The following is a 21,123-nucleotide window of genomic DNA, read 5'->3' as shown; positions in this document are numbered from 1 at the left end:
TAGGAAAAGTGGAAATAGAAGAAGAAGCAAATGTTTTTTTTTGCCGAAGCAAACACAATCAACTGATAGCCCAAATTGACATTGTTGAAAAATTGGAACACTCGGCGACGATCTATAAATCTGAGTATAAATTTTCAACTGAACAACCAACCAATCTAATACAACTGACCTTATTCTATTTGAATAATAATTGAAAGAAAAATTTTCTCCACTCACTGGTTGTACTAGATCTGTTGATCATTTGAAATTTTATCGTTTCTAAAACTTCGACAATCCTGTCATCCGAAAAGTAAACTAACTTATCGTAATATAAAATGATTGATTAAATATTGTCGTGCAAAGTTGAATGTCAAAACAACGGACAGAACGAGGAAAGAAAAAATTCAAATTTAAAAATAATGATAATCAGGTGCAAAAGGAGAAAAAGTGAGAAGAAAACTAGGACAAACCGAAACAAAAAAACAAATTCTCACTTGGTCATCATGGTACATACGGCTCGCCAACGTCCATTGTGCAGCACTTGCAGACGACCTTGCCTTGTCGATGGACCGTCGACGAGACGCAGATTTGGAAACGAGCTTTCGTGTTCCAACTCTTGGATCGGTGTCCTCCATGGCAAGAAGTCGATTTGCACGTATTTGTTTCCCTGAAAGCACAACAACGTTCGTTGTGACCGTAAATCGTACAACGTACAAAAATTAGCCAGTTTCTATGAATAGAAGTTTCAAGGTTAGATATAGAAATGGAAAATTGGGCGTGTCCGACTGTAGGGAGCATAAATCAAACGACAACAACAACAACAACAATAATCCGAATAAGCGGAGTTGAGTTAGTTGCTTGAAAATTGAACAAGTCAACTGGCTGGAAAGGTTGACAAGAAAAACAAACAAACAGAAAAGTACAACAACTTACCACGGCTTGCAAGACGCCTTGAACGACCACACCAACTCCGGATGCGAAATACAATTGTACACCTTGTTCGATAGTTAGCACAGCTCCGGCTTGTATTAAAATCGGCTTTGTCACTTTGTACGGTCCATCTTGATAATAAAGTGTATGATTCAACGTGTACGTTCCACCCGCTTCTTGAAAATGAGCAACAAGCAGTTGTTGTTGTTGTTGTTGTTGATCATCGAATGTCGCTGTTGTAAACGTTATTCTGTTCAAGGTAACGAAAAGAAATACCAACAGCACAGTACGCTTGGCCATATAATAATAATTGTACAATCAAAACGTTGAATTTGGTCGGTACGAGCGAATAAATTTGACATCCAATAAACGCGTCCAATCAATATTTGAATAATTGAAGTAAAGAAAATGAAACAAGACGATCAATAAAAAAATACAGATATATGTTGTTTTTCGTTTTCTTTCGCTGCTTTTTTCTGTTTTCAATCAAATATCACCACAACTTCTTGTTCGAGATAGCTGTTTCTTCAGCTAGCGACCACTTTGGTGGTAACTCATCCAACGTATATTCTTCTCTGTCGTAGGTAAACAGCAAACAGACAATTCAAAACGGGACAGGTAAGCAAGCAAGCAAGCAACAAAGCAGACGGACGGGAAAGCAAAAATTGACCAAACTAACCGACCAATCGAAGTCGATCTTTTAAAAAAAGCCTCGCAGATTATTATTATTACAATAATTATAATTATTACTGTTGTCGCTCTTATTCAACAGTGCGTCGTTCAACGCGCTCAACCATAGTCTATCTTTCACCTGCCGTCGCGTCTACGTTGCCCTAGCGAGCAGCAACGGTAGGCGGAGCTAGCAACGCAACGAATTGACCAATCAACGACCAGCCAAATCAGCTAGCTAGGTGATCGTGATGACTGGGGCCGTTGTCGTCGTCGTTGTTCACCTTGTGAAAAATTAATCACCGACCGGAGAGCATTTGCATCACTCGCACCGGACCGGACCAGACCGGACCGGATACAATGCAATGGAACAAACAAACAGTAACCCACAAATAACCGGGTTCTCTATTTCTAACTTGCTTGTGATGATATGCATGCCGCATCGACATCACAACTACTGCCACGAACTCCTCAACTCCACTGTGACGGTAGTGCGTATCAGTTGCGGGCAAGTTTTCAAGAGGCCGTTTATGAAAACCACTTTGATTTTTAAACCGTTTACGCAAGGCCATCATTGTAAACCAACCGCCATCAATCAGTGAGTCATCAAATTTCCACTTTTCCTCTTCAGCTAACAAACAATATTGCAAAATCGTATAAATCGACTACATCGATACAAAACATGGCCATACTGTAAATAAGAAATTACTTTGGAAATTCACGTTCGAAAATCACGCCGTTTGTTGTTTGTTTTTTTTTCATCTCTAACCTGAACGACCGAAAATGCGTGGGCGTCAAATCTGCCTACTGCACACACGAGCATTGCATTTGTGTGTTTGCGTTTCTGATTCGAACATGTACAAATAAAACTGACTGATTGATTTACTTTCATCGCTAAAATTATCACCATTATTATCTATTTTTCAAAAAGACAAAAGCGAACAATTGAAATGCTCAAATCGAATATGCAAATAATTGACATTGTTAAAGGTGGAACAGAAATTAATCGTACGACAGCAGAGAAGGGAGTGGATATTTTTCATTTATTTGTTTTATTTTTCAAATCTTAAAAAAAGGAAATTCTACTGAATAGAGAACAATGGCCACAGTTTCGTTGAATAGCTTGGGGATTGGGTTGGCTTGTCAGTCAAATGCAAATGACCTTAATCTATTGTTCATGTCAGCTCTTCAACAACAACAACAGTAATAATAATCATTTTTTTTGTAGTCGCCAAAGCTCTACAGCCGCACAAGCTTATATATATGTATATTCTCGGAACGCCTAGATGAGAAGGTCACGCTTCAACGACGGGAAGATGAATGTTTGTTTACTCGCCCACTCGTGTGCACAACAACTCAACTAGCCTACTTTTGAGTTGTTTCCAATTTCAAATAGAACCTCATCATCCGACAACTATTTTTTCAGCATTATTCAAAATTTTTATCACAAACAAATACATATAATAATTCAACTTTGTTGCTCTTAAATTGAACATTGAAATATCATCTAACTGTACAATTGGTTGTTTTGTTATGCGAATTATGGAATTTTATTATCATTACAAATAAGCTTCAGTAGGAAAAACAAGCAGCAGAAAATAAAAAACAAAACAAACATACTCTGTGTAGCAATGGCGTCTGATATATGTAAATTAATGCTGATAAGAAATTGCACAGCTTTTTTCACAACTCCATTAAACGAACAACATCTCTTTGAGAATAATGACAACTAAATCACCAACAGGCACACGTTTGTTGACCAACAATTTTTTCGTCGACTTTATGCAAATAGATCAAAAATACAATCAAAGCATTCACAACTGACGGCGGATGTGAAGCTGAATTTTTCCCGCTTACTCTCTTGACATCTGGTCTCAAATTCAACCTGTTGGTTTAAAATTTTTCACATGAAAAAATTACTGATTAAAAATATTTTCGAAAAAACTTACCAATTCGCGTTCCACCATTCTGCAACACATGGCATAACTTGCGACGGTACGTCGACCATCCGGTACAGTCCAAGACAGACAATATCCACGGCATGCATTCAATTGGACGCGTACAGGAATACAGCCGGGAATGGTGATGAGCTTTTCCACTGCTGAAAGTCAAACCAGTTCCATTATCATCGATCAGGCTACTGCGATTGGAAATTGTTTCAAATTTTTACAGTAGACCGATGAAACAAATTCAAATAATTCAAGTACAACCAACAATTGTTGCATTGATTAACTAGATTTTAAAATATCATTCAAAAATACAACTACTTTGAAATTTTTTCTGATATTTTTTCTTCTTCAACAATCCTGTATAACTTTGATATTACAATTTTTTTTAATAAAACAATTTCTACTGACAAGTGAAAAATATCAGTCAACTGTGTTGAATGGGTTAATTTCAATTCTAAAGATTTAAATCAAGTTTTTGAATTTCACATTTAGCAGCTTTAAAATTTTAAATAACTGTATACTGAAATCTTCAAAAAGTCAACAAGTCAAGTTCAAAAGGAAACGTAATATTCACCAGCTCAATGAATCTTAAACAATAAATTTAATAAATATAAAAAGTTATAATGTATTTAAATTTGATAAACAATAAATTGTAAAAAAAAACAAAAGCAAAAAACATACCAACGATTCGACAGTCTTGTTGGAATATATTCAAATTGTTGGATGAATCACCGCCGGCAGATTTCGTCCATGCTAATTTAGAAGATGAACTGCACATTATTGCGGAAATGAACAGTTCAATTAACAACAGCACAATTTGCCACATTATTTATGATAATAAAAAAAAGCTTTTCCTTTTCAAAAGGTAGCTAACAATGCGATGATATGTCTGTTTGTTTTTTTGTATATACAGTATAATTTTTCCACATCCAAGTAGAAAGAATCAAGTCGACAAAATTGCACACATCACTTCACCGGAAAGTGAGCACCGACCTGAAGCCCAGAAGGCAGTGAAAGCAGCAGTGCAGTTTAATTAAGCGAAAGTGATGCAAAACAGTCAAAACCAACGATCGAACTTCAGGCAAGCAGTGCGCAAAATATGATAAGAGAAATTACAGTGTTCAGAAATACACACTGATTGCTTCATCTTCTTTCAATTACAAAAGCTAATAATAAATCTCACTCTCTCTCTTCCCTATCACATTTCCTGTTTCAAATAAGAAATTAACTGCAAATCATTTTCACACACGACATATATTGTTCAAAACAAGAAAAATAGAAACACTCACTAGTTTTGAAAAAATATTGATTATTGCATAATTTGTTAATAATGTGCGAACGTAGACTAGGTAGCAACTTCATCTTCTTCTTATAAATAACGATATCCGTTTATTTCTGATTACAATAATTACCATCTATAATTAAAAAAAGAAAATGTATTTTGAAATATACCTTTTTCCATTTTCTTTATTAAAAAAATCTACAACAGATCCATCTGTCATTTATTATTAGATTTTCATTTCACACAGTTCAGCTTCGGCAGCCTAGCAATTTCCAAAAAACAAAGTATATAAATCAAATAATCCATTTTCCATAGACTTGAACAACAGAACCGTAACTGTATCAAGCAAGCACTTGATACAATGAACGGTAATAATTCAGTTTATACAATACAGTATCAACGATAAGAGTAATTAACAATATTTTTTGAAAGATGAAAAATTAATTAGTCACAAATTTCAAAAAGAAAATTATTCCATTTTAACAAAAAAAAATTTAATAATAATATAATTAAAATAAATTTCAAAATTTCGTTCAAAATTATACGTGCTGCTTGTATTGTACCTGGCAGTTATGTCGATTATGCATACCACATAGTGAATCAAGCTGACGATGAAATGAAAACAGATGATGATGTCTCTGGAAGTAATTAAATGTGCCACAACAATTGACAAACGACATAATAATACCAAATTGTACGCACACTATTATTAGGTGAAAAGTTTTTCATTTAATTAAACTGCGTACTTTAATCAGCGATATGATACATTACGTCCTGAACGTTCGAGTTCAGGATCGGCTAGCATGTATGCTGGTTTGTACATTATCAGACCACTTTCATTTGTATATGCCAAGCTAGAGTTCGGAAATGAAGCACTACGGTCACCCAATGATGTGAATCCTTTGTCATAAAGAGGGCAGTATGGAATATTCAAATCTCGAAGAAATTTCCATATGTCATGATAGGACCAATCAAGAATAGGCTTGATCAGTGTGTACTCAGGCCAATCTGAATCCGTCTTTTCAACGGAATGAACTTTGTCTCCGTAGGCGTCAGTGGATCTAGTACCCATGTAAATAGCTTTGTAATGTGGCTGTGTTGAATGAAGTTCACAAAGGCGTTGTTTAATATTTCCTTTGTATTTTATCATCCCAATACCGTATCGTTCTTGGACTATTTGGATAAAGTTTTCCAATTCTTCAAAGCTTTCTTCAGGCTCAATGTAGACCAAAGAAAATTTCGACACATACCCCGTACCATAAACCTTGGAAAAGACGTAGTGCAACAGATGCAACAACACCGTACAGTCTTTCCCTCCGTTGAAAGACAACAAACATTCCGATATATCATACGTTTTGGTACATCTGAAAATCAAATTTATAGAAGCAAGAAGTCGGCAGTAAAAAGGTTCTTCTTCCATGTTCATCATTTTTAAGTATTCGTTCATCTTGAGGACCACATCACGCCATGGCTCGGGATCATTTGCTAAATCCATTTCTGGCTGCGTTTCATTCACCTTGTGGACATAATTTCTTCACTTAAAATATTAATAACAATAAAATAATTAAACTTACAAATATTAGTATTTATTTTGTCAGATATTATAATATTATTATACTTGCCTCATAAAGAGCATTGGCATCAAATAATGGAAAGTAAATTCCTGCACTCAAACTGTATAAACATTTTCATAAGATTTCATGATATTCAAGTACAAAAGTTTACACAACATTCCAATTACACGAAATATAAACTTCATCAATAGAATAATATTTAAACGATAAAATGCTTTGAAAAACAAAATAAAAAGAAGTATCAATTCGGTAAATTAAATTTAAAAATCGACATCAAATAACTAATTGTATTACGATGAAATATAATTGAACTTACGCAGCATTATACTGTAAAATATACATTCGTGCTTTTGCTATTGGTAAGTAATAAACAGGAAGTTCTAATTACGTAACAATGTATTGCAGCATAAATTAATTTCCTTATTGTTACATCATGTATATTATTTAGACGAGCACGGAAATTTAATTGAAATTTACTCAACAGCTGCCGTGGTTGCGAGAACATTTTGAATAGGTAAAGTTTTACAATGTGGCATGTGATGGTATTTGCCAGAACGTACGCCCCATACATCATGTTTCCGGTCGCCTTCACAATAGGATTTATTGGCTACAATATCGAAAAGAAGTTTCGGAAAACGGAATCGTTCGACTATCTTGAAAGTTCAGTAATAGAACGCAGACAACGACGACTTTTGGAAGAAACACTGTCCACAGATCCGACCATTGTTGCAAGTTTACGAACGAAACAAGATGTACCGAAATCTAGCTTAGATCGAAATCCAACTTCTACACACAAGAACTCATATTGGTGAAGATGTGGCTTTAATAAAAGGATACCTGTTTACGACTCAAGTAGGATGATCTCATTGACGAAGCATGTTTACATTTGACAAGCGTACAAAGCGACCGCGTACATTTATATAATAATTTTAGTAATAATAATAATAATAATAATAATGAAAACGAATTTTATGAACTGAAATGTTTTAATAAGGGAAAATGCCAATACCTCATCTGATCTCATCTCGTTATAATTATTTTTAAAAGCAATGGGGAATCATTTAAGAACGACATGAATTTATTTGAATTATAAGGAAATGAAATATTATTAAAACTAAATGAACACTGACAATATAAACAAGCATGTCACGATATTGATTTTTAAAAGCAAAAAAAGAAAATGCATACCTTTGAAAAGTTTCACAATGTTTTATCGCTGCTACTAGTAATCAAATCTTTTAATTACAGTAAATAAGAAGGATGTGCAAGTTCAATGAAAATAATAAAATATTGTTTACATTTGGAACTGTATACAGTAGCCATTTCCAATATGACAAAAATAACAAAATATCTCGCAAATTCTTCATAATTTTAAATAAATCATTTACAATCTGCAGTGCGCGCAATTGCTCGAAATAAGTTTAAGCGTAAAGCACGATTTCAACATCATGTTTCACAATCGTCAGATTTATAATGCAATAGTAACTTTTGTAGAATTACAATAATACATTGTAAATGATGATAAATTTTCATTTCACGATGCAATATAACAATATAGAAATCAGAATTTCCCTTTTCATTCCTTTCTTTTTAAAGGCTAAAATTGATATTCGCGGTGAAATTCTACAATTCAAAACCTTTTTCATTATGCAATAACAACTTCATGCATTTAATTTACATACCTACCGCAAGCAATTTTTGCAAAGAATAAATAATTTCATTCAGTGTTTCGTAAACTTATTCGGATAATAAAACTGCTCAATAAGAAATTTAAATAATGAAAAAAATCAGTTTTACACTGATTGTATGCACTTGCATTTTCCGCAGTGAATTTTTGCCATTCACTCCACTTTCCACGTATAAAATTGTACACATACTGATAAAGAGAAGAGACATAATAAATACGTTCTGCAACATTCAAAAAGTAAACATAAATTTGTAAAAATATTTGCATACTATATTTAAATTGCACAATATTATATAGAAATGAAATGGAAGTTAATGATTTATAAACGGATGAATTTCAAGTCTGTTCGAAACTTACCTTCCGTCTTTGAAATCAACAATGAATAAAACACGCCTTCACGTAAAACATTTCAATATCTTGAACAGATTCTTCATTAACAAAAAAAATAATCTGAATTTGCATTCGAAATAAAAAATAATGACTTGATTTTTACTGATAATTTTATCACGCTAATTTTCTATTCAAATTCCATCAACAGAGAAGAGATGATTTAAAAATTATAAAATAACTGAAATTTAAAAGTCAGTCCTAAGAAAGTAGTAAGCACATTTTTCCAGTTATAGTTTGACAGCATTTTCTGGGCATTTTGCAGTCTGAATCCACTGCACACATATTCTTAATAACGTTCACCGCTCCAAAATACGGTGGGCATACACCAGGTCTTATGTTATTATTATTATTATTGATGTTGCTGTTGTTGTTATCGCTCATGTCATCACTTTCATTGTCTAAAAACAAATGAAAGCATACACAACTGAGCCATTTCAATTATCATTTCAATTTCATATTCAAATTTATACACAAACCATAATTGGGTAGGAGACATTCTTTTCCAGTTCGAGTTGCGCAACATTTTCTATTACCATTGCAATCTGAATCACGGATGCATCGATCAAACAGTTGTGATTCTTGCGCTCCATAAAAACGCGGACATTTTCCTGGTTTTATTATGATAATTGGTTTCGTTTCTATAAATCGATTTAGCATATTCAGCTTGGCGCTTTGCTTTGAATCCTCATTTGATACTCAAAAAGTTCACCTTCTTCAAACTTGTTTCCACTTGGTGCCATGCATGCTCTTCCAGAAACAGTATCACAGCATTTTTTATTGCTTGTGCAATCTGCGTCATTATTGCAACGATTAAATGCCCGTGGAGAAATTATTCCATACACCGGTGGGCAAAAGCCTGGTTTTATTTGTTCTATAAAACAATGAAAAACAAAATAAAAAGTTGTCCTCGAAATCATAGCCAGCTTAGTTAAATTTATGCAAAAATAACATTACCGCTAGAATTTTCATCGACCAACAGACAGAATTTGCCACTTCTAGTGGTGCAACATTTTCTACTGCCTGGACATTCGAAATCGGCTTTGCATCGATCAAACGAATCCTCATCCGGAATACCATAAAATGTGGGACAGGTTCCAGGTTTTTGTTGATCTATAAAATTGAATCAATTTCAATAATTTTCATCGAAAAATTCTACAATTTAAAAGTGCATCTTTTCTTTCATTAAAATGCAATACAGAATAAACTACAAAAATATTATCAAGTACATACTGGAAATAACTTCATTCGGAAGGAGGCATCGTTTTCCTTTTGCCGTATCACAACATTTTCTTGGTTGTGAACAATCAGTATCCCGCTGACAATGATGCGTTTTAATGCCACCATAATCAAAAAATCCGGGACAACCACCAGGTCTCAATTCTGAAAAAGAAAAAGAAATTATCCGCAAAAATATATATAACTTTTATAATAGAATATATATGTATATCTTTTTTCTTTTTAATTCCAAACAAATATCACTGGTTAGTAATATAACGGAAAAGCTTACCATCTGAAGTTTCGACAGGAAGCATACAAGCTTTACCAACTACAGACATGCAACATTTTCTGTCGCCGGAGCAGTCTTCATCATTCCAACAACGATCCGTGTATTGGACATCCGGATCAATTGGAACAGGCAACCCAGGACAAGTGCCAGCCTTCCAAGCCGATGCTGAAAAAACAATACTTTGCTCAAATAAAATAATAATTTCAAACAAGTTTCCAAGTTTAAAATTAAATGAAAGCGATAAATTCATTCGTATTATAAGATTGTTTAAAAAATAAAAGTAAACGTATTACAATACATTTAATAAATGATTGAGATCTCACCTGGTAAGTAGAGAGAAGTGATCAATGTTGTTGTAATGTAAAAAATTTGGAATGTCATGTTCAAATTATGGAATTAATAAATAATTCAAATTGAATATTTTTAAGCGGATACTTTATAAATGCGTTGTGCCGTCAACTACTTTACAATAGCAAGTGTGAAGGCAAATTCAAATACCATTTCTTCAGATGCTGCGGTAAAAATATTTTATGTTTGAAGATCCGGTTTCAAATCAGGCCAAAGTTGCTATTTTATAAAATACTAAACTAAGCATGCATCTCTTCCGTTTTGTTTTCAAAACAGTTCAACCAGTAGCTGCTGCTAACCTGCAACTACTGCTTCCTGCTGTTGGAGAATTGTTTTTTTTCGCTGTTCATATTCATAATTTCAAATTATAATTAAAATCAGGTTAATTCATCAGTTCAAACATTAAAAAAAACAATATCTATACATACATACGTCAGATACCGCTGATTAATATTAAAAACGGTTACAATTATACAGCAAGTTGTAGTTGCTGATGAATCATTTGAACGGTTTCATTGGGATACTATTCGTTCGCTCCAATAATTATGTAATTGATCATGCGGAGTTATTTATTCATTTGAGCAAATCAATGCGAGTGAATCAACTTTTACAAAGCATAATTTTTCCAAATTGATTAATAAATTGAAATATTTCACAAAAATAATTTCAATAATTTTGTTTTTACTTATTTTCAATTAATTTAGAAGAAGAAGAAGAAAAAACGAAAGGAATTAAACAAATTGAAATATTCAATTCATTAACATGTACTAAAAGTGCAGCAAGTTCATGTCATCTATATAAAATAAAAGGTAATTAGAGCAGCACTGTTTTTCTAAACTTTTCATAATTTTACAATTTTCTTTTAATTGTAGGGTAAAAGTAAAAAAAATTAAATTAAATTCATCGATGAAACTTTTATTTGATACTGTACTTTTGCTGTAATTATCAAATAAAAGTTTTTTCATTTAAAAAAATCATCAAATTATTATGCATTTTTTAATATACGAAAAAAAACGCCCACGCAATCGAATAGGAATTATCACAATAAATGCAGAAAATAATAAATTCAAATAATAGCACCTGATTATGGTCAGTCTAATAAATCAACAGTATGTGACATTTCAGGTTTTGCAATAAAAGCAGCTTTTCTAGAAATAGACGCACCCTAAATGAACATGAAAAGTGTCTCACAAGTTGTTGTTTTATTGCTTGCTTGCTTGTCACAATTAATCTTAAAAGTGGAATTAAGTTTTAAATCGAATTAAATTCAATCACTTTTTTTCACTGCAATCATCATTTTCACACTGCTGTAAATTAAAAGAACATTAATCAAACTTGACAATCAAAAGAGGTACGATATCAGTAATGAAATAAGAAAAGTCAACTGTTTACGTTTGCCTTTATTTGTTACATATTCTTTTTCAACAGTCACATCTTCTTACCGTCATTACATAAATTAGCAAAAAAATCTTATTTCTGGGCAGAAACTACTGAAATGCATCATCAACACTAAAATGATGAATACTGCTTTGAATCTTTTCTCTGATCACTGATTCAACAAATTTTTATGATAAACAAATAAAAATACGTAAGTGCATGTGCGTGCGTGTGTGTGTGTGTGTGTGTGCTTGTGCTTTATTAAAATTATTATTTAATTTAAACAGGCTATCAACCGTACATACCATCATATCCGAAACCTCCACCGTACCCTCCGTACATGTCGGGATAATCGAGAAAGCCACCACCACCACCACCGTACATGTCAAAAGGCATGCCTGCCATCACAGGTACTCCCACTGACACTGGCATGGCTGGAGCAAAGGAAGTCGGTACAGGCTGTGGTGGTACTTGTCCAACCGTACCGCCACTGTATCCGTATGGGAAAGTACATCTCGACCTTTGATTAATAGTGCAACATTTCAAATTGTAAGCACAATCAATATCTGTATCACAAGGTGGACCGGCGACAGGATTATTTCCAGCAATTTGCCATGGACAAGAGCCAGGCTTGGTGTGTTGACAGCACAAATCATAGTAACAATAGTAACCTTGTGGACATCCGGTTTGGGTGCAGTGCTTCAGTGCGTGAGACCCATCTGGGCAAACACCTATACTGAAGAAAATTTAACCAATCAACAATCGCTCAAACCTGGCAATTTATTATTTGTTTGTCAATGCCTGAAAATTCGTTAATGGCTGCTGGTGGTTGGGGCAGGGTGCCCAAAAGTGGCGGCTGTTGACGCATCTGTATTTTAGGCAATTGTTTTAAATCATCTGACTTTCCCTTTTTCTTAACTACGTCGCGAAAGTTTACATTCCGCTCCTTTTGATGAGAGTTCTTGGATAACGTGCGAAGAGATTCGACGACAAGCAACAACATTACAAACGCCACCTTTTGCATAACTAACAGATAAAAATAATTTGCATCAGTGCAATCATATTAATTTTTATTATTAAAAAATGAATAAAATAAAAAAAGCAATTGGTTGAACAATTGTATTTATCTAAATTAAAAGAGAAATAAATATTCATATTCGAAATTGAAAACTCTTAAACTAAAATAAAAGAAAGCTTTCACTGTTGTCTTATTCTGCAATATTTGTAATCTCGTAAAATGAAAATTTACATAAAGCTTCGCTCGAAGTATAAGTTGTCTTTTGCTTTTATACAAATATAAATTACTGAACGGAACTGCTATTGTTATTTTTTCCTCCTAGGTTATTTCAAGTTGCTCATTCTTCCTAACTGCATATGGGAAAAGATAAAAAAAGAATTTTAATAATAAACAAAAATTCAAATATTAATAACCAGTATATATATATATTTGTTTAATTTCGTCATAAATGAAAAATGCCTCGTTTCATTTGGTCGTGTAATAAAACTTATAATACTGTAGGATACAGAGAAAACAAGAACAAGTAAATCATATTAGTTTTCATTGTGAACTTTCTGTGATTATTCAATATAAACGATGCTATTGGAAAAGATATTTGAAGCTGTTTCAAGCTGTATATTAAAGTTAAAAATAGAAAAGTTTCGCTTTGATAATTTTATTTAACTCGGAAAAGCTGAAATACCTCATTTATAATTTCAAAGAATAAGAATACCGTTTGAAAGAGCAGTCAATTGAACAGCAACAAATTGAAATAATTTTCCTTTTGCTTAAATGCTTGTCTGTCACTGATGAATAATAAAAGTACAAAAGCGGACTTTCTGCATTTCAAAGCAACTATAATCATAGTACGAATGATTTGATGTCATTTGATTAAATATGCAAGTCAAAGGGATTAAGCAAACATTCTTCAAGGTAACCTCCAAAAATACGCAAACTGATATGCTGAAGCTCGTAGAGGTGAAGCAAATACGCCATGAATAATCTTTTTTAACCACTGTCATTGGAATATTGTATTCAATACTAATATTACATATTTAAATATTGAAAACTGTCATTTTACACTGACGAAAGCAAATATATTGTTTTTGACTAATTGACTAATTTCGTTCATTCATTGCAGAAAGGAAAAATAGGAAAAAAATTCTACAAACAAATTTATCTATCTATTGCATTTCAAAATTTCTCTATGACGTATAGTTATAAAAAATACAAATTTAAATACAAATAAAAATTAAAAAAAACACCCGATTGTGTTTTAATACTTCATTCAATATTATAATCTACGGAGTAATTTAATGTAATTAGAATGATAAGTTTCGAAATAAATCATATCCTTTGAAAATAAATTGTTAAAAAAACAAATAAATTAAAACTATTTAAAAAAATAATAATCAAAGCTAGGTGCATTAGAGCATGAAAATTATTGGAATTTCACTTGCAAAATAGTGAATTTAGTACGATTGAAGAGATTACTGTAACATCTTTCCATGATCTACGGATGGAAGAAAAAGGGAAAAAATTTCAGACGAAAACTTATGCCAACGTTTTCAATTACAATAATAAATGCCAATAATAACAATAATAATAATAATTTATAAGACAAAATCGATGCAGGGGAATTGAAGAAGAATAAATATCGGTTACGTTGCAAATAAGAAGTAAAATTTTGATTTACATTATTACGCGCTACGAAAAAAACAATCTTACCATTGTTCTTTTTTTATTTGCTGATTGTAGTAGATTTGCTTGATTTCATTTGCTCTTTTCGTTTGTTCATTTCTTCACATTTGGCAATATTATAAATGCTAAAAATTAATAAAAATCGTAATTAGAAAAAAGTTCCACTTTTCTACAAATGAAGTAAATATTGAAAAAGATGAAAGAGAAGAAAATTTTTATCAAAGAAAAAGGAATTCAACGTTCAATCGCAAACCCTACTGATCAACAGAGCGCATTATCAGTCTATGCAAATTTATGACATCACTGAAGCAAAACAAAAACGGACCGTTCTACTTCACACGTTCAAAGCTACTTCACAATTAAGAAAAATCAGGAAAAAATTTTTCCATACAAAACATAATGAAGCTATTTGACTATATAATTTATTGTTGAATAATTTTCAATTTTAACAACGCTAGAGCAAACTGAACAGGAATATTTTCAAAGTTGAATTATTTGAATAAATGTTGACAGTTCAGTGTGGAATTTTCAAAGAGAATAAATCGATCTAAAAGTATGAACTGAACAAAGACAAATGTTCAAATTCATTGGATGGCAGTCGCCGAAACGATTTCAGTTCTGAATAACATATAAGATGACAGATATTATAACTGTCGAAAAATGGCAAATGTTGCTAGCACTTCAAAGTATTAATTTCCACATGGTTCATAAAATGATTAAAAAGAAGAAGAAAGGAACAACAACAACAACAAAAACAACAACAACATTCGATATACCTAATTGAAAACATCAGTCGCAAGAACGACAAAAGAAAACAATTACATATACAGTAAACGTGAAAATTAGGATATATTATACTGAATAATTCTAATAATAATTCTAATAATAATAATAATAATAATAATAATAATAATAATAATAATAATAATAATAATAATATAATGGACATTTCGGTAAATTAAAACGAAATATTAAATCAAACCGATTATTCAAGTAGGCTGCTGATTTTCACAAAGATTAATGATACTTTTCAGTCGAGAGTCGCCATTTTCAGCCAAACAGAGTCGACGCAAGTCGTGCAAAAGTTTATCTTGGAAAGAAGCGTCGCCGGTGATCGGATGATTGATATAACGTCGACCGACCATCGCGTTCCATGTCCAAGTGAGACCACGCTCTGTGGGCTTGGTTACGCTGACCATTGCCAACATACCGCCGGTGCAGTGGACAAATTGTTTCGCCGAACATCGATTCAACTGCCCCGAGTAGCAGTGGAACGGCAAAAAGCCGAAACGACCCAAAATTTGACTGGCCACTTTGCGGTAGAGGCGTTCGTTCAACGGTTCAATTAGCTCTTTGTCGAACGGGACAAATATTGGATTTCGAAATGGATCCGCGCCCTGGCTTTCGCCCAACAGAAACGGTTCAATGGGTACTGGAACCATATTCAACCCAAGCGGAAAACTGCGACGCCACAACGTGTGCACCAAATCGCCGACAATATTTCCAGTGGCCGTTAGCCAACGCATGTGAATTTCGAACGCTTTCTGTGGACAAAACACAGGACTGACCAGCATGTCGCACCATTCTGGGCGACTGCTACGGTGATTCGGGTCCACATCCAAACAGAAATTGTTCAACTGCGAATCGTTCACTTCGTCCGCCTCGTGGTCCAAAAATTTCACTGCCGAATATGAAAATCTCGTCTCGATCAGCCAACGAGGATCGACCGCATTGGCGTGCCACTTGGTATTGCTATCGTCGAAATAGTACAAATAGAAGCCATAATAGAACTGGGTCCTGCACTTGCCGCGTATTCCGAGCAACAATTTCCGGCCGACCAGCAGCCGGCACAGATCGACCGCGTCGGACAGACTGGTCACGTTCTTCACGTTGCGCATCATCCAATGAACCAACGTCGCACTGACCACTGTCCTCACAGGCAACGGTGATTGGCTGGATTCGATCGAAATCTGAGCCGACGCCACTTTAGCTATCTGTTCGAATTGGTTCGCTTCAATTCGCTTGGCCAATTTCACTTCCTCGTGAATACTGTTGCCAGGTCTTCGCAAACGGTTGATCATTTCCAAAAACCGTACGAACAACGAGCACATCGCCATATTCCATTCCACGCTACGACGTTCCGACCATTTGAACAAATCATACGGCGGTGAATTGCTGTTCATTATTGTTTCGATGACCGGTTGGTCGAAAGGTACAACCATGAATCGACCTTCCAAGCATTCCACAGTGTTGAGCAGTTCATATTCGTCTCCGCAACCGCACAACGTTGCCACGTGATCCCTGCCCGGCCAGTTGATGGTTGCAATGCGACTGCAAGAAAATACTGTCCCATTTGTTTTATACCCTTCCACATCCGGAGTCTAAGGAAATTACAAACTGTTGAATATTAGAAAAAAAAACAAAAACAAAATTTTTTCACATACCAAAAGCTCGTAAGTGTATTCGACCTTCCCATAGAGAGGAGGATAAAATTTCGGCTTCAACGTGATAGAACTGAGCTGACTTTCTCGCAAAACGATAAGGTGGTACAGAACACCCAGTCCCAGTAAGCACTGTTTCTCTGGTGGATCTTTGAAAAGACTGGGCAAAATCGATGCCAGACTTCTTCTGAAAGTAGGTTTGTCAATTTTGACCATTTGAAAGCCAAGCAATAATCGCTGAGCAACGAATTCATCGAACAAAGCCAAACGTCCATCACTGTACATGGCACTTTCCCAACGTCTCTCTATGCCAATGTGAATTTGAATTGTACTTTCATTGGTGACGTAATTGGCATTTAACATTTCAGCATCTGGAAAAAAATCAGTCGTTATTGGCAAACATGCTGGAACAGTGAGCGATTTCCAATCGACTCCAATTTCCAATTCTGGTATCCATCTTTGTTCGCCGGTTGCACCCCAAGCCCATACGTACTTTTTACCAAGTCCAGGACCGATGTGGGAATCGGCGTCCTTGTTCAGTCCATTGGAAATAACTATTTCGGCATGATGGTCGACAACTTCTTCTGGAGTGAACTCCAAATGACGACCATAATAGATGACCGATTTTCCACGTATAAAATGATGCGGCTGTTTATAGCATCCAAATGAATCGACTGGAAACACGTGTATCCAACGTCTTCGATCGGCCGAAATAGGAATTGAAAATCTAGACGGCAGAAAAGGATTCAGCCCAATCGCATCGTCTTTCACCTCAACTTCATTCTCAGCTCTGGAAGCATGGATTCTTCGACTCAGAGCTACATTGGAGTCCCATCTGAGCCGGCCGCTCATCGGCACGTGACTTCGAGGTACGTGAGTTCTGGTCCTCAATCCGCTGACAGGATCCACAACAATCAGTATTTGAGAATATTCGTGGTCCAACTCTTCGTCTTCCTTCTCATCATCGAGAGGTTTATGCAGCAACCTGTCTGCGTCGTACAAATCAAACGGACCTCTTTGTCGACGTCTGGAAGCGTGGATGACAAACGAAGGCGGCTGAAGTCGTATATTCGACGTCGCAGGAACATCGCGCAGTTGCAATCGTGATTTATAAGCGCAAACCGACAGAGCATGTTTGGCCGGCTTATAATAACTGACGTTCATCCAAAATGGAGCGATGTACAATTCTTTGGGCGTTTTGCTATTCAATACCAGGTTCATTTCATAATTCTTGTCAGCGTTGAGCGCAAACAAAGGCACAACGTGATAAGGCTGCTCGCCAAGGCAAACCAAATCAACAGCCGTACCGTAATCAAGGCAACGCTGCCTGGTGAGCTGCACTAGATCATTGTCGACTTGAAAAACTCCAGAACCAGGAGTAATTACCATAATCAATTGGCCGGTTCGTTCGAAACTGCGATTTTTGTAAAACTTTGTAAAATAATTCAGAGGGATGTTCAACGATTCGAGAATGTTACCCGTGGACGAAGTTGTATTGCTACCTTGCAGTTTCAGTTTCAACTCATTTGATTGGTTAATTTTCGAAGTAAACTGAGCAAAGCCGATTCTAACCTTTTCCAAAACCCATCGCCAGTCGTCAAACTGCTCATTTTGTATGATCAAATGATAAAAATCTCGATAATATTCACCATTAATATTTTGCATCATCTCTTCATAAACCTCGGAAGGCAAATTCTTCAGTTGTTCAGTATTGTAAAAACAACGCGAAAATAATACAATGCTAACAAAATGGGTACAATTTCGCTCATCCCATTTTCGAAACAAATCGGGCAAAAAGCCTTCCAAACATTTTTCCGCGTGCAAATCGCCTTCATTGTCAAATTCCCACATCTCTCGGCTCATTTGGATCATTATGTATACAACAGCACTGCTGGAACGTAATACGATTTTTGTATTTTCGCTGACATACCCGGCGTTGACTCGTTCGCCGAAACGGAACATCTCTTGCACATAAACTCGCATACCCCAGTGTTCGATTTTCTTGTTCATATAGACGCACGTGTTGACTATCACTTGGCGCAGACGATAATAATCTGAATTGCTTATGTACTGCTCTTTGACAGACAATTCCAACACATCCAAAACAACCGAATTGATGTTCACCTTCCGAACAACAACGTCGCCATAATTTCTCAGATGAAATATGCTGGCCAAATTTTCGTCCACGCTTACTGTATTTCCAGTTTTGCAAAGAAATTCCATACAACCACCCCGAGCTAGAACCAAAAGCCGATTCGATGGTGCATCATTGTGGTAAATTTCAACCACATCACCATCCTTCAATTCTGGAAAATCTTTATTGCTATACCAAAACTCCATGTCCGGAAGTTTTGGATCTCTTTTATGATAACACAATTTGAATATTTTACCAATTTTCGCATTATCCTTAAAACAATTTAAACGTTTTTTCGGTTAATATTTGAAAAGTTCAAACGGACCAACTTCTCTTAATTTAAATAATAATATTCAACGATAAAAACTAAAATTTTATCAGCAGCACACCAATAAATTACAAATGCCATATTCTATGACAACGGTTAATAAGACAATTTTGAACGAAATTCCGCTCTTTCCTCAACAATTAACAATTGCCGCGAAAAAACTTCACTTTAAAACTTATTATTAATTTTATAGAAAAAACATATTGAAAATGTACTCTATTACGTCAGCGTAACAAATTATGCGCAATAAAAGACAATTTACAATGAAAAATCACAAAAATCATCACTCTACCTGTCGATCATCATCTTTCATAATCACAATCCAATTTTTGAAGCTCAAATCTTTTTCCTTTTCCATCTGTCAATCCCTTTCCACAGCTTCACAACAATAAGGCACTTTAAATTTTATACAACCACTGACAGATTCTTTTAAAGCATTTTAATCTCTGAAAAAAACACTCATGTAAAATATAACATCGTACCATTTCAATGAACATATGCCTATAAATATATTGAAATATACAATAAAATAAAGATTTTTGCTTTGAAAAAACTGCTCATGCTCTAAAGCAGCAATAAGAACATAGCACCATCGAAGAGATTATTAAATTCAGACTACACTCAAAAATTGAAATAAAGTAAGCATGTTGTTTTGAGATGACAGCAATCTCAAAATGAAAATCAAGAATATTTTTGGTAAAACACCAAAATATTTTGCTTTTAACAAATCTGAGAGTCATTATAAAATTTAGAAACCGCAAAAATTGATCTATTTTTAAATAAAAAAGCCATTAGTAACGTTTACTTTTTAAAGTTTCTAATGCGTTTGTTCCTACAATTTAACAACGCACAATAATTTTCTTCATTTACATACGCTGACGTTATATGGTTCATAACTTGATTAAACTTTTACTTTTGTTTACGTTTTATGTTAAAAAATATTACAACGAATTTAGAATATACAAATGAGAAACTACTTTAGCATAGGCATACGGTAATTAGTGAAAGAAATTTAAATTTGTGGTTTCGTTAAAGTAGAACTAACTTAAAAATAAAAACAATTTAATGAATATTTTTTTTAATTTATTTAGTCATTTATTATTATATTTTACTTTTGAAGCAGTTACCATTATATTACAGTATGACATCAAAAAATTGTTGGATGTGAATTAATTTATTGCATAAATTAAATGTAAATGATAATCTTAAAAAATAAATTGTAATTCCATATTCAGAATTAAATTTTTGATAATTTCTAAACTGACATTTTTATAGAATTGCATGTACTAAAGTATTACTGTAGTCTTACTGTTCGAAGGAGAAGCAACTTTAATAAGTGCGTGTTGAGTATTTTCAATTTGCAATGGCTAAGCATCATCCAGATCTAATATTTTGCAGAAAGCAACCGGGAGTGGCTATTGGAAGACTTTGTGAAAAATGTAAGCGTTACCTCTGGCTGTTCTTTTTTTATCGCATTTATTTTAGGCGATGGTAAGTGCGTCGTATGTGACTCATACGTTCGACCTTGTTCGCTTGTACGTATCTGCGACGAATGTAATTACGGATCGTATCAAGGTCGATGTGTAATTTGCGGAGGTCCGGGAATAAGCGACGCTTATTACTGCAAAGAGTGTATCCAAACAGAAAAAGATGTAGGCTTCGTTTTCTGCTTTTCTGAAAAACATTTGTTATTGCTTTTTCTTTTTTACAGCGAGATGGATGTCCAAAAATTGTAAATCTGGGAAGTGCAAAAACTGACTTGTTCTACGAACGGAAAAAATATGGCTTTAAAAAAAGGTGACACTTCGCGGAACTGACGATATTATTGTA

The 21,123-nt window shown here is 34.3% G+C and overlaps 7 protein-coding genes across 7 annotated transcripts; 1 reads left to right on the top strand and 6 right to left on the bottom strand.

The window, feature by feature from the left end:
- Nucleotides 1–469: 469 nt before the first annotated feature.
- Tsp_03808 (conserved hypothetical protein) lies at nt 470–2,153 on the bottom strand. The gene is made up of 3 exons (XM_003374564.1): nt 1,976–2,153; nt 913–1,085; nt 470–646 (listed from the first exon to the last, which is right to left on the bottom strand). Exons 1-3 carry the CDS (start codon nt 2,151–2,153, stop codon nt 470–472), a joined length of 528 nt encoding a protein of 175 aa, XP_003374612.1.
- An 828-nt stretch (nt 2,154–2,981) lies between these two features.
- Tsp_03807 (conserved hypothetical protein) lies at nt 2,982–4,353 on the bottom strand. The gene is made up of 3 exons (XM_003374563.1): nt 4,209–4,353; nt 3,528–3,679; nt 2,982–3,089 (listed from the first exon to the last, which is right to left on the bottom strand). The coding sequence occupies exons 1-3, from the start codon at nt 4,351–4,353 to the stop codon at nt 2,982–2,984; spliced, it is 405 nt and encodes a 134-aa protein (XP_003374611.1).
- Nucleotides 4,354–5,560: 1,207 nt separating this feature from the next.
- On the bottom strand, nt 5,561–6,304 carry Tsp_03806 (FAD synthetase). Its single transcript, XM_003374562.1, has one exon. It carries the CDS (start codon nt 6,302–6,304, stop codon nt 5,561–5,563), a length of 744 nt encoding a protein of 247 aa, XP_003374610.1.
- Nucleotides 6,305–6,317: 13 nt separating this feature from the next.
- On the bottom strand, nt 6,318–7,250 carry Tsp_03805 (conserved hypothetical protein). Its single transcript, XM_003374561.1, is given in 5 exon segments — nt 6,318–6,346; nt 6,428–6,483; nt 6,861–7,036; nt 7,087–7,203; nt 7,221–7,250. 5 exon segments carry the CDS (start codon nt 7,248–7,250, stop codon nt 6,318–6,320), a joined length of 408 nt encoding a protein of 135 aa, XP_003374609.1.
- A 1,869-nt stretch (nt 7,251–9,119) lies between these two features.
- Tsp_03804 (putative WAP-type 'four-disulfide core') lies at nt 9,120–12,716 on the bottom strand. Its single transcript, XM_003374560.1, has 6 exons — nt 12,595–12,716; nt 11,998–12,428; nt 9,968–10,132; nt 9,691–9,840; nt 9,415–9,570; nt 9,120–9,331 (listed from the first exon to the last, which is right to left on the bottom strand). Exons 1-6 carry the CDS (start codon nt 12,714–12,716, stop codon nt 9,120–9,122), a joined length of 1,236 nt encoding a protein of 411 aa, XP_003374608.1.
- A 2,663-nt stretch (nt 12,717–15,379) lies between these two features.
- Nucleotides 15,380–19,651, bottom strand: Tsp_03803 (conserved hypothetical protein). Its single transcript, XM_003374559.1, has 3 exons — nt 19,586–19,651; nt 16,835–19,237; nt 15,380–16,771 (listed from the first exon to the last, which is right to left on the bottom strand). Exons 1-3 carry the CDS (start codon nt 19,649–19,651, stop codon nt 15,380–15,382), a joined length of 3,861 nt encoding a protein of 1,286 aa, XP_003374607.1.
- A 1,005-nt stretch (nt 19,652–20,656) lies between these two features.
- Nucleotides 20,657–21,094, top strand: Tsp_03802 (Pre-mRNA-splicing factor Ini1). The gene is made up of 3 exons (XM_003374558.1): nt 20,657–20,732; nt 20,779–20,946; nt 21,006–21,094. The coding sequence occupies exons 1-3, from the start codon at nt 20,657–20,659 to the stop codon at nt 21,092–21,094; spliced, it is 333 nt and encodes a 110-aa protein (XP_003374606.1).
- Nucleotides 21,095–21,123: the final 29 nt, after the last annotated feature.

Source organism: Trichinella spiralis, assembly GCF_000181795.1.
Source record: "Trichinella spiralis strain ISS 195 chromosome Unknown Scfld5, whole genome shotgun sequence".
In the NCBI taxonomy this organism is placed as follows: Eukaryota; Metazoa; Nematoda; class Enoplea; order Trichinellida; family Trichinellidae; genus Trichinella; species Trichinella spiralis.
This window is presented reverse-complemented; position numbering and strand designations above follow the sequence as displayed.